The 13,121-nt window shown below is 38.7% G+C and overlaps 1 protein-coding gene across 1 annotated transcript in view; it reads left to right on the top strand.

Moving 5' to 3' along the window:
• The window catches only part of LOC134202181 (zwei Ig domain protein zig-8-like), a 64,921-nt gene that overhangs the window by 26,747 nt on the left and 25,053 nt on the right, over positions 1 to 13,121 (top strand). The window contains exon 3 of the mRNA XM_062677230.1: positions 6,750 to 7,139. Coding sequence (XP_062533214.1) covers positions 6,750 to 7,139 — 390 coding nt within the window. The remainder of the gene's footprint in view (positions 1 to 6,749; positions 7,140 to 13,121) is intronic.

The following is a 13,121-nucleotide window of genomic DNA, read 5'->3' as shown; positions in this document are numbered from 1 at the left end:
CGCCAAGAACCGGTGATGTTGGACAGCCTTGCGCGAATCTTACACACCACCAGTGGTCAGAGACGACATTTGGGCCTGGGAAGGTCTTCACATCTATGACATCTGAGAAATGCCGACCGTCCACCAAAACATGATCGATTTGAGAACACGCAGGGCCTGCTGGCGGATACTTGTAGCTTTTTTATAGAAATTTAACAAACCTCCCTGTAAAACCGCACCACATCCTCGCAGCCCTTACTCTACACTCCAAATAATCTACACGTCAATGCTACGTGGAAAATCAGGTAGCTCTCTAAAAATGAACACATTCCACGTTTCACATACCGCAGGTATTAACCACAAAGCCTCAGATGGAACCTAAATGACCACCGACCATTTTTACTCTGATTGTACGATGTCTCTTACGTGAAAATCACGTAACTACTCTGCAAGTTCATTGCATTTCTCGTTCATTCTATATTGCATAGGTTTGATTGAGATGTGGAAGTTGTTTACGTTTTGTTTCGCGAATTCCGTCAACAAGAATCCAAGTGAGAAAACTTTATAAACGCATGTAATAATCTAGATAACCATTTATTTTTTACAGGACTTCAAGTTGCTTCAAGATCGAGGCATCTGGCATGGACTATATGTCATTTCTTTCTATAGGGCACTGCACAAGCTGCTTTGTCTCTTTCTTGCTGCAAAGAAATTAGAAAACAACAAGGCCAGTAAATGTCAAAATTTATAAAGAACGAAAGAGAAAGAGATTCTTCCGTGCAGTGCCCTATAGCTGATGAGCCAACCAATACCATGGTTGCAATAAATTAGTTTATCGCACAAGACCTTTTTTTCAATGTTCAATATGAATATATAATAAATTTTATCCTATTTTAACGGTAAGAAGTAATATATGCGGTAATATCATTTATTTTAATTGTTATATTTATTATAAAGTAGTAGTTACCGCATAAGGACGTACATTCTACAGACATTTTTTTTGTAAAATTTACCGGAACATTACTTCATATCAACCAAAAATATCTCTTGAATATACCAGAAAAGTCACGGAGCTATTACGTGACACTTTGGTGAAGTGATTTTGGGAGTTCATGAGTTCATTTTGTTTGCCACCTATTTTCTACGTAGCTGTTACGTGAAAAGTGTGATGGAAAAAAGCCACGTATGTTTTCACGTGACTTTGACGTTTGGATTATTTTGAGTGAGATGATGTCAGAACGACAACAGTGCCCAGGCTACACTACACTGATAAAAAAAAAATACACGTTCGATTCATGTTTTTCGGAATATGGATATTTTCAATCAGCTTACACCATCAAGTCTAGTGCTATCCACATCAGCACAAAGTTCTTCACACTCTCAGATCGTATGTCAATGTTCATGACAAAATCCATTACTGATACACTACGATATGATATGCCATGAATATTCCATGAATATTCATAACAAATACACGTTCGACTCGTGTGTTTCAAAATGTGGATATTTCATTCCATCAAGTTATTCCATCAAGTATGGTGTATTTCACATAACTGAGATCCCAAGCAACCAGAAGTTCAGATTTTACTTAAATTTACTCTTAACCGAACTAATTGGTTCACTATGGTTCACATCAAGTTCCAAGCATGCTTAACGGAACTTTAAAGTTCACTTTTACGCTCCCACCATACAAAAAAATTACTTAAAATGAGAGCTGATTAAGCCAAAATAGCCCTATATCTTTGCAAACACATTTCAATCATCAATGGAAATAGAAAATTCCATACTTGATACACCCCGATATCATATGTCATCTAAAACATTTTATGAATCCATTCAAACGAACTTAAGTATACATTCAGACGAATCTATGTGTCATTATTTCAATAAAATCGCACATGTCCAATAGATCTGTTCAAATTTCAAAAAGTTTCTTAAAATCGACCGGTCAACTGGTATTCACAATTCTTGTGCTAAGGTAGACTTCTGGTGTCCATGCATGTTTTGAAAGAGTTGCAACAATTCACAGCTGTAGTGAATCAACTTTACAATAAATTTCACTTCTATAAAGAAGAAAAATACCATGTTTGATTATTTATTATGAACAATTTATTCGTGTTTCTATAATGGGTAAATCACAAATGTGGTAGGAAGGGGCTATTTATTATTCAGTGACCCGGAGGGCAGAATGCACTGAAAGCTTCCGTAAGATGTGTGGATGAGGCAAATAAATAAAATAAAGCAAAACTGCTAACTCAAGGTAAACACAAGCAGTGTTGTAAAATGTCATTTGCATTCGTTTGTATAATTTTACCAGAACTTTTTTCAGAAGGTAGCTATCAATTCATGAGGTATGACGAACTCATAGCGCTTAAATGTGCCTACAACTTTGTCTAACAAGACTTTGAGGTAAATATGTAATCTGTGGCGTGGGAGGAAAAATGTCATTCAAATGACATTATGTCAAATGACACGTGACATTTTGGAGAGTTTCTACTCTCCAGCCTCAGATGTTATACTTAGAGCAATGTACCCTTGGACAAAAGTATAGCCCTACTCAAGCGTTGTGAGCACATCTAAAATTATGGAATAAATTTGGCTTCTAAAGAAAGTTATGAACGAATTAATCAATTGACATGCAGATGACTTTGATGTAACCAATTTAAACAATATATGTATTTATGAATGCCTATACAAATCTACAAAGATCTTCTCAAAATCTTCTTTATTTAACTTCCATATAGTTGAAAATCGTTTGGCACTGTAAGGCTGTGAACCATTCCACCGATTCGTTTAACTTTTAGTTAAAATTTGACAGTTCGATGGTTATTTCGCAGTGGTTAAATATAACCCTGCTCCGGAGCATGGTTAGATTTGACAGTTCAATGGTTAAACATCGATATAAGTGGAGAATCATAGGGAATGGGTTGAACGCTACTCTGCGGATTCGACCTCTAAAATCCATGGATGATAGCTGACTTAATTTGACGGTGGTGTAGACTAAAACAACAGTCGTCAGCTTGATATGCCTTAATGACCAGATCGTTTCAGTGAAAAAACGGGACAAACGCACTTGCAAAATGGGACATGTCAAAAAACCTTGTGGTTAAATTCTAAAACTGTTGAAATTTCAAAATTTATGGACTTAATTCTCATTTTCCGAGTAAGAAGTTGTGGGAAAATACTAAACTACATTTTTTCTCTCTTTGAATGAGCGCGGACAAAAACACGTAGGAACAAAAAAAACGTTTTTTTTTAATATTGAAAAAGTGGAATTTTGATATTTCATTTAGTCCACTCTTAAAAATGCATTAAGGATTCTATTACTGACCAACATCAAAAACTTTTCCAAGTCTGAACAATTGAAAATAACAAAAAAAATAGTCAAAGTACCCTGCATAAAGCCTCGGTCTGAGCATTAGAGAGATAAGAAAAAATAATTTTAAGAAAAAAATGCTGGAAGACAAATGCGGGAAGAGCAATAGGGAGGAATTAGTGATTTCCCGTGCCAAATCCTTTTTTATGAATATAAGTGAGGGAAAATCTGCGGATAAGAATAACAAGAATCTTAACAAGGAAGAAAATTAATAAAATGTAATTTTAATTATTTCCTTGAATATGGTTAGCGCATGTAAATCAATGTCAAATCTAATCAGTTCACAATCCTTGTTGATCGAAATTGATTTAATTGACCATAAAAGTATCTTCAAACCTCGGGAATATTGTCCATTATTTTGTTCCCATGTGCTTCCAAAAAGGTGGAGCTCATGCAATTACGTCGCGAAAAGTAAAACAAATCCTGGCTAATTCATAGGCTGGTTTATAGCTCGGACTCTCGGAGATTGAATTGTATTTTAAATCGGGCCGAAATTCTAGTTTTCTACAACGGAATCCCGTCCACACATATGGAAGCGAAATTTGCAGACAAGCTCCTGATCCGTAAACTAGCCTTAAAGAATATGTGTGGACCGAAGTCCGACGATTTTGTTCTGCTGATTAATAAATTATTTTCGTCGTCGTTCTATTTTACAGATGATGGTTTCGAAATATTCAAAAAGACTGAATGATTATGTTCCGAAAAAAATCAAACGATTGAAAAACATATGGTAAAACAGATTTGAAAAAAATAGAATTACTTAATTCGCAAGGAAAAAAATCGATTTATTGGCGCTGTGCGTGGCCTGATTTTCAGGATATACTTGCCTACCGGTTATCAATTCCGTTCAATCTGCTGATGAAATTGGCCAAATTTTAATGCCTTCGGAATAAGCAGAAAAAAGTCATTGAAATTAAACTGTATGAAAAAATCTCCCGTTGTCTGTTGTCATCAACTGTTCAAAACCTTTTGAAAAGTCGATCTATGCAAAATACATAACGGCGTATATTGCATTATTTTGAAAGCAACGCCAAATAACATTAAATCTCACATTTTTTTTTTGTTTCTTCCACTTTCTTTGAATTTGGTTTTTGATTCCTGCTTGAAATATTGAATTTGTTTGAATAATATTTTGGAGCTTTTTGGAGGAATCAATGAAAAAACGGGACAAATTGAGGTTTTTCTAGATTACGACGGGACAGCACAATAAGGTCTAAAAAACGGGACTGTCCCGTTAAATACGGTACGTATGATCAGCCAGCCTTAATCCACAAAATTGTCGTTTTTTGTCTCTAAATTGTCCAAAATCCATTTACAATACTTTAATTCACAGGGATCTTCTTTGGATCCTGACAGAGCCACATTGTGGAAATGGGGAAGGGGTTGTTAGGATAAAAACCTGCATACAAAATAATCAAGCGCTCCCTAAAATTAAATTATGGGTTTGTAAGTCAGATTCAAGGAGAGACTGTCTTGTTTTCCTAAACTAGATACAATTCTGGTCATTTCGGGAGTAGTTTGAAAACAAGTTATTGATTGAGATACCTTAGTTTACAGAGGGACATGTTTGAAATTTAAATGTGCCGAAATAATTTTTGGAATATGTTTTATATGGTTTCGTAGATTATAAGATTCCAAAATTGGAAGCTACTATCAGTCACTACCATGAATTAGGATAAGTAAAAATTCTACAAAATAATACTAGAATTGAATAGAATAGTAGAGCATTAACTAAATCAAATTTAAATTATACTTAATGATTCCGATGATTCCAGACCAGACTAAATCTGGATGAATTAGGCACCGTAGGTGTTCTTTGTTCACCAAAGATATCTTCTTCTTTCTTCGTTCTGGATATTGATCTGTCCACTTAAGTTTATGTTTTTCTGCACCACAATTCATTTCCAACCTCTCTAAGCCAGATTCCAAGACTTCCGAAAAGGACTGGATCATCGGAATATCATCCGAATTTGCAAAAGGAGCAGCTTAACATTTTTTTTAGCATCGAAAAAACACGTCAACCACGCGCCGCTTACTCCGATCCGGTCTCCGTATTAGGGGAAGGGGAGTGATAATGTCCAGCTATGTTTGTCGTCCCTTCCCAGATGTTAACTCACCATTTCGTAGCCATAATAGAATAACGATGGTATTTTGAACGTCTGAATATATTTTGGACTTTTGGCTTATTTTGTCGCATAAATGTGGAGGGACCTTTCTAAAATTACGTAACGCTGTAGGGGAGATAGGGGGTCAGGCCGAGCGTTACGATCCATACAAAAAAATTTAAACCTTTTTTACAAAAAATGTTTCGAGGGGGAGGGTGAGGGTCTAAAATTATCAAATTAATTAACGTTACGTAATTTGTGAAAGAACCCTTATAAATTTAATTATAAAAGAGGCAGATGAAAAATGATTACTATTTTTTAGGATAGCTGAATTCAAAACACGCAAAAAATAGCCAAAAATCCGATATGATATAACAGATGTTCAAAACATCTAATTTTCAATGATAATCACAGCGCCGGTGTTTGGGTGCTTGCGTGCTCGTCTAAGTTCGATACCGTGGATCACATTTACAAAGAATTTGTCAGACTGTTCCTCGGATCATAGAGCCGTTGCTCCCAACTCATAGATTGATAGTTTCCATATGTAGAGTTCAGGAGTGGAAATTATCTTCCTAACCCCGATCAGGGTTAAGTACTCGAGAATAAACAAGCTAATGGAAAAGAAAGCAGTAAAAAATAAAAATATTACGATGCTGATCGCAATAGTCATAAACACTAGCGGTATATTTGTCACTATTTGGCATTGCTGAAAAGTGGCGACCCTACTACTAAATTGTGCTAGACAGTCAATTTCATTGTACGCAAAGCGGCCGAAACCATGCATGTGAACCAAACAGCGTCGTCGTTGAAAAGCGCACATTTTCCTTAGCGCCCCCGATGATGTGTGGAAAGATTTATGTGCCCTCTGACGTTCAAGTGAAGATGTTTATACCTACATAGTCACACATATTCCAGAATGATGAATCTAATGAGCAAGCCGGAGCGTGCTGCATTCCCAACTGGCGTCTGCGGCGGTGATTGATTGATGTTGAGATCCCATAATATTGCAGCTCTGTACTTATAAATGTTCAGACTGCAGGTTTTGTACAGATGTATGATTTATACTGTTTAATGATTTGATTAATGTTTCTGTACAAGATTAGCGTTTTGGGATAACAAACAAGCCACGTCTAAATTAGCTATAAAGGTAGGTAATAAAAGTAGTTAACAAGAACCTATTGTGATGAAGATCATAATGTCCCTAATTTAGAAATAAATGTACGCTATTTTTGTTTCAACCCGTGAATTACATGCGTCATAACAATTTGCTATTTTTGTATTTTTTTCAGACCTTGTCAATGGCATGTACTATTCGAACCACCAACGGACAGAAGCACTCAGCTCAAGGCCCTCTCCGCCGCAACCGCCAGATCCTCACATCGTGACGTCAATGTCAAAGAACGCTACAGTGCGGCGGGGTGATCCAGCCTTTCTGAGCTGTGTCGTCGAAAATCTGGGCAAATACACCGTGTCCTGGATATCACAAAGTGATCTGCGAATACTCACAATAGATCGCGTTACGTACACCGCAGACGAGCGGTTCCAGTCCCTGCACAGTGCGGACACGAACGAGTGGATTCTGCACATCAAATGGACCGAGCGGAAAGACACCGGTATCTACGAGTGCCAGATTTCCACGATGCCTGTGAGGAGTTTAGCGCTCTATCTGATCGTACTAAGTGAGTTAAACCAGTTAAACTAATAGCCCATGCATGAGTTCTAATATGAGCGCTTAAATCGCCACGCGGACAGAAATAGACATTTGTTTGTGGTGATTTATGTGTCGTTATGCCTAATAATAAGCCAAACGGTTTCAACGTACGCAAGTCACTGGCGATCAGGTGGCATTTATTTGAAACTAAAATTTTTAAGTGGTTTTAGCTAACGGTCAACGTCAACCACACAACAAACAATGTGATCATTTGTAAATTTGTTGAAATCTGGTGTGGAAAGGTATGTGACATGACATTAAATTTCAAACGATTGTTTACTATCATTAAGGCAATAGGATCTGAAACCAATTCGACGAACTTTCTCCGTTTTGCAAAACGTTCGATTCTAAGTATTCCGATTGTAGACAGTTGAATATTGTGGAAGGCGAACATTGTGAATCAGAAGAACATGATTTGTTGCCGAGTAACTGAGTGCAGTTGGTCGACTTGGCCCCCATCAAGGACACCAGGCGTTGGGGTGCGCTAAAAACAAGACTTCCATGAGAAAAATAAAAAAATAACTATTTACGCGTTCAAACTATTGTCAACGAGTATCATAAGAAAAAATATGAATGTATTGAATTCGAATAGTAGTTTGTGCAACTAGTTGCAAAATATGATTTTTTCAGCACGAGTTGTACGTTTATCAAACGAGGCTTGCCGAGTTGGATAAATACTACGAGTGCTGAAAAATCGAGTTTTTCATTTTTGCAACGAGTTGCACACGCTATTTTTTGCAATGACGAAAAATGGGCTTTAATGTGATAAATCTGTACCAAAATGGTACAATTGTATTTACTTCACATGATCAATCTTACCAAAATGTCATGCTGCTGCAGAAAACAAACATATTCCATGTTATCGTGCCACATTGTATGCTCGACAGACCATAAAGCAATAGATGAACCTGCTTTTAGAGAATTTGATGTCATGTCCATTAAATTATTCCATTAATTACGTGACACAGAAAATACACTGTTTGAACACTCAACCAAGTTAATTGAGCTACATCTGGTCATATAACTATTGTTCTTATGCTGGTTTTTCATTATAGCGCCCAAATGAGTGCTATAATAGATATTATGCAACCCATTTGAGTTGCATAATGTTCATGAAAGCACCCATTTTATTGGTATGGAAAAGTAGGCCGTTTGATCACTCAAACGACAACTATAAACCAGGTATTATGATCAGGAATTGCAAAAAGAATTTAAAAGTCATCAATATTGCGTAAACTAGATAAGTTCAATTTTTTGTTGTTATTGGCCAATCTTCCAAGTTCTTCCGGAGCCATAATGTTGTGGGTAAATTAATTTATTAATTTACAAATTTATTGGTTGGTTATTCATATTGGCATCCCTTACTTTGCACGGTTGATGGTGCAAAGACGATCCATTAAAAATGAAAAACGATCCGTAAATAACATCTGAATGTTCCATAAAACGCTACCATAAATCCATAAAATAGTAAAAAAAATAGATCGGGAGTATCCATAAAGAATAATTTTAGGATCCATAACTACGCTAAAATATTGCATTTAATAGGAAAATATGTTCTTTTACACATGGTCAAGAAAAACAATAACATTCTTTTTAAGAAAATTATTTTGAGCTTTTTAGTGGAATGTCTTCACTTGCCATAAGACGAGTTTGTACAATCCCATTTAATTCCACCACTTAATCGTACCTTGACAGATACGTGTTTCGACCTCAACAGTAAGGTCGTCTTCAGTGTCTCGAACTTGACTTGACTTAGAGCACCTTCCACGGGAGTCCCCATCTGGGTCCCTATCGCTGTTTCCGGGGCTGTTGTAGGGGCTCACTTGTGCAGCGGTGGTATCTAAACGGGAATGTAAAATAAGAGCGCAACTCAAAATTAGCCGTGAGTTTCCAAATTTAGCGCCCCATACTGGGTTGTTAACCTGAAACCCGACCCGAAGCCGACGGGTTCGGGTTGGGTTTGGGTTTGGGAAATTAGTACAATGTCGGGTTCGGGTCGGGTACGGGTTTAAGAATTTTATTACCGAATATTTTTTTTATTAGTTTTTTATAAATTTGAGGATTTTTCGTTATTTGGGCCAACATCCTTTTTGATGTAAAAGGAAATCTAGTTTGAGTTTTCCGGCAACAAAATAGTTCGGGTTCAGCTCGGGTTTAAATAGTTGAATTAATTCGGGTTCGGGTCGGGTACGGGTTTGATAAGATTTTTTATTTCGGGTTCGGCTCGAACCCGGGTTTGAAAGGAATTTATGAATCGGGTTCGGGTTTGCAAAATGTGAAACCCGACCATCTCTACCGCGCCTGCCTACGGGCAAGGAGGCGGATGCAGCGAGCACGTACAGAAGAGGAGCGTGTTGAACGATGGGTGGCGTTCGTGACTGCTGGAGCCGCTCTGAAGATTGAGATTAGATCAAGCAAAAAAGCCTGCTTCGAGGGCCTGTGTCAAACTGCCAACACGAATCCATGGGGTGACGCCTATAGGGTCTATAGACACGTGGGGCGATGGCCCCTACAGAGCGGTCTCCAGAAATGCTGGAGAGGATCATCGCAGGGCTCTTCCCACGTCATGACCCAAGTCCGTGGCCTCCCTTTGTGGAGCTGCCAGGGGCCAGGGTGGCCGACGAGGGAAGAGTAACTGTGGCGGAACTTGCGGGGATTGCACAGTCCCTTAATGTAGGTAAGGCGCCAGGACCGGATGGTATGCCGAACCTGGCCATCAAAGCGACCATTGCTGATGCTCCCGAGATGTTCAGATCAGGGGGAGTAAGCCTGTCATCCACGAACAAATCAAGCCTACCTAAGATGTATTATCCGGGCCTCGCCGCTTGGGAAAGGCGGGCCACCCTGGGCCACCCCGCTTGACAAGTGTAACATTTTTCGAACTGGAATCTTGTAGGATATTGGTTAACCTACACTACTGCTGACTAACGACAAAATTGTGGGATTGTTTATTTACATTTGCTTCATACTACATGCAGAGGAGGCGCGATGCACCGCATATTACCCCTGGTTCAGATCTGTCATGCAGAGATGCCTGGACGAGGGAGTCTTCCCTGAAGCATGGAAAAGGCAGAGCTTGATTAAGATTAAGGTGGCGCGTGGACTCGAGGAATGGCTAGTTCAGGCGCAAATAAAAGGTGGTCCAAGGGTTCGGAGTCGGCTTCATGGGTCATACCGGTGCCCTGTGGTCGAACTCGATCCTTTTATCGAACAAGTGGCCGCGTGAAGAACAACATGATATCGTCGGGCGGGTTCCGAGCCCGAGGACGGAAAGGGGTCCTCGTCAAGGTTGGGGCAGGCGTAGGCACCGCGACGGCAAGTCCCTCTGTGTGCTGGCGAATAGGCCCTATCGCAGAGAGGTCAATTTGGGGTGCACGCGGCATCATCATTCTTGATACCAGTCGTGCAGAGGGAAGCAGGCGCGAAGTCGACCCTTCCCACCTTCCGAGGACATAGGGCGTGGTAAGGCCACCTGAAAAGCCGGCAATGCGCTGGCACGATACCATGGTGTTCTTCTAAAAAAGCGAGTCACGATGTTCGATGCTGCAAGGACACGCAGCTAACCTCGAGGGTGCGTTATGCACTGGCCCCCTTTTGAAGCATTTCTTGCTGGTTGTACCGAAGATGGGCTTGGCAGCAATGGAAACGGTTTAGCGGGTCGGGAATGCAGTCCTGCCTCCCTCGTTTGCTGTTGGAGGTGGCCCCTTACCCCGCACTTCCTGGACAACCCAGGATGTCTGCTGAGCAGATTCCCCCTTCATTGCTTAGGAATAAAAAACGCGCACATACAGACATCATCTCGATTCGTCGTACAACTTTGTTGTACGAGAAAGGCAAAAACTTGAATATATCTATTTTCTATAGAATAAAAATGAAATGGTCTGTTTCGTATCCGCATAACTCAAAAACGGCTGGATGGATTTTCATCATTCCTCCAGTAGATAGGTATGTTCGTTATTGTTTCCGACGAGTTTATATGATATTTCTTAATACAAAAATTGTGAAAAATTAAAATTAAGATTCGTATGGAAATTTCGCATGCGCAGTTCACATCGCGCATTTTCGCCAACTATGCAGGACAACGTCTGCCAGGTGGACTAGAATGTTATAATAATCATTTAAAATTAGTCTAAAATAATTAAATTTTGTTTGGGGCTGGTTGAAATGGTCAGGCGCTGGGATAAAGTGAACAATCGAATGAAGCAAATAAGTAAATATTGAACAATATGTTTTGAACCAAACACATCTCCTTAAAAATATTCAAAATGTTACTTGGCGGGTATAAACCATATGTTTTATACCAGACAAGCAGACGTACACTACCTATGATCCCATATCAGTCCTATCTTTGCTGGATTTCCTATTCATATGGGACAAAATTTGTCATATGAATTTTGACGCTGTACTACCCACAATCGAATATTTAATATTCGAATATTTAATATTGGATTGTGGGTAGTACAGCGTCAAAATTATTAGACGCAAAGAAATTCATCAAAGTTTGAATGATCATAGCTCTGTGCAATATCAGTTCGTTCCTTTGGTTTTGGTTCTGCCAGAAATTCATCTAGTTTTGGAAAAGTAATTTAAAATCACGTTCTGCAGGATACCGCCAACATATTGAATTATAGTATTTGTGGGCATGTCAAAATGCTAGGATTTGTGAGATTATATTCTTCACAAGGGTGAAATTTTCCGCCCTTGCTATATTTTTACAGAAACTAGAGCTTTTACAGAGTTGATTGATATATAATTAACGCAGATCGGTCCACAAACATCTGAGATATGGCCGTTTCCGTGGAAATATTTGTTTAGAAATATAGTGCGTATGATTTCTTTTGGATATTTTCTCCAAGACTGTTAGTGTTAGTGTTACATTGGAGTGGAGCGCAGTTGTACAGAAAAACCCAAACTTCATCCAATAAAGTGAGATCAAAGTTTATCTGACTCAAATTGTTTTATAGAAACGTGAGGCAACGTTAGCGTTAAGAAAGAAGATGAACTGTCTTGATTTTACCACAACGCATTGGTATATCTATCACCCTTTTTCCTTTAGTGTTTATTATGTATACCTCGTGATACGTTAGCTTATTACGATATATATTTTCTTTGGCACACTCCCTTTTGTAAGACAAATGGCGGCACCGATGGTGTAGATTTTCCTACCGCCCATTCCAATGCCAGTACATATGTGAAACTAAAGACCACCAGGATGCCAATGGCATACGTTGGCTGTGGTGGCGTGCTGAATTGTTTAAATTGAGTTTATCCCAGATTCCGCTGGTAACGAATCATGCGTTCACTTTCTCACTCGTTAACTGCAAATAAACATTGGTGTGCATCAGGGAGCAAAGGTAATCAAAATAATATGTCCTATGTATCAAAGTCAAACCAACATTTATATCAACAAATGAATTAAGTACATTCTATCCTCAATGACGCACGTAACTTCAATTAATTACCTTATGTGCCTATTTTGTGTGATATTTACATGTATCACACATTAAATAATTTTAAGAACCCCCTCATTTGTTAAATAATCTATTTCTAACGTTGATCACATCATCGTAGAATTTAGCACGTGCTCCCAGCATCCACTATAATCCGCTGACAAAAGTAAACAAGATGATGAAAATTATTTCCTAAAAACATTCCCTTATGTTCAGCTAGGCGTCTCAATGTTGTCCAACGGATTAATCTTTTCTTTTCTACATTGAGCGCTAATTTTTCAGGTTGGAAAATCATCATGCGTTTCTTCTAGATCGCTCCACCTTGTTCCGTAGGCGTAATGCGCCTGCCATCAAAATAAACGGCAAACAGTGTGATCTGGCACGAAGTCAAAAAATAAAGTTATTTTTCATGGCAAGTAAAGGTGGTACCTACTGCTTTCGAATTGTTGATCCTCCTACATGAATATATCCGGTTGATAACAAGAGTAGTTGAAAAGTAT

The sequence above is a fragment of the Armigeres subalbatus genome, unplaced genomic scaffold (assembly GCF_024139115.2).
Source record: "Armigeres subalbatus isolate Guangzhou_Male unplaced genomic scaffold, GZ_Asu_2 Contig1074, whole genome shotgun sequence".
Taxonomy (NCBI): Eukaryota; Metazoa; Arthropoda; class Insecta; order Diptera; family Culicidae; genus Armigeres; species Armigeres subalbatus.
Note: the sequence above shows the minus strand (reverse complement) of the source record. Positions and strands in the feature narration are given on the sequence as shown.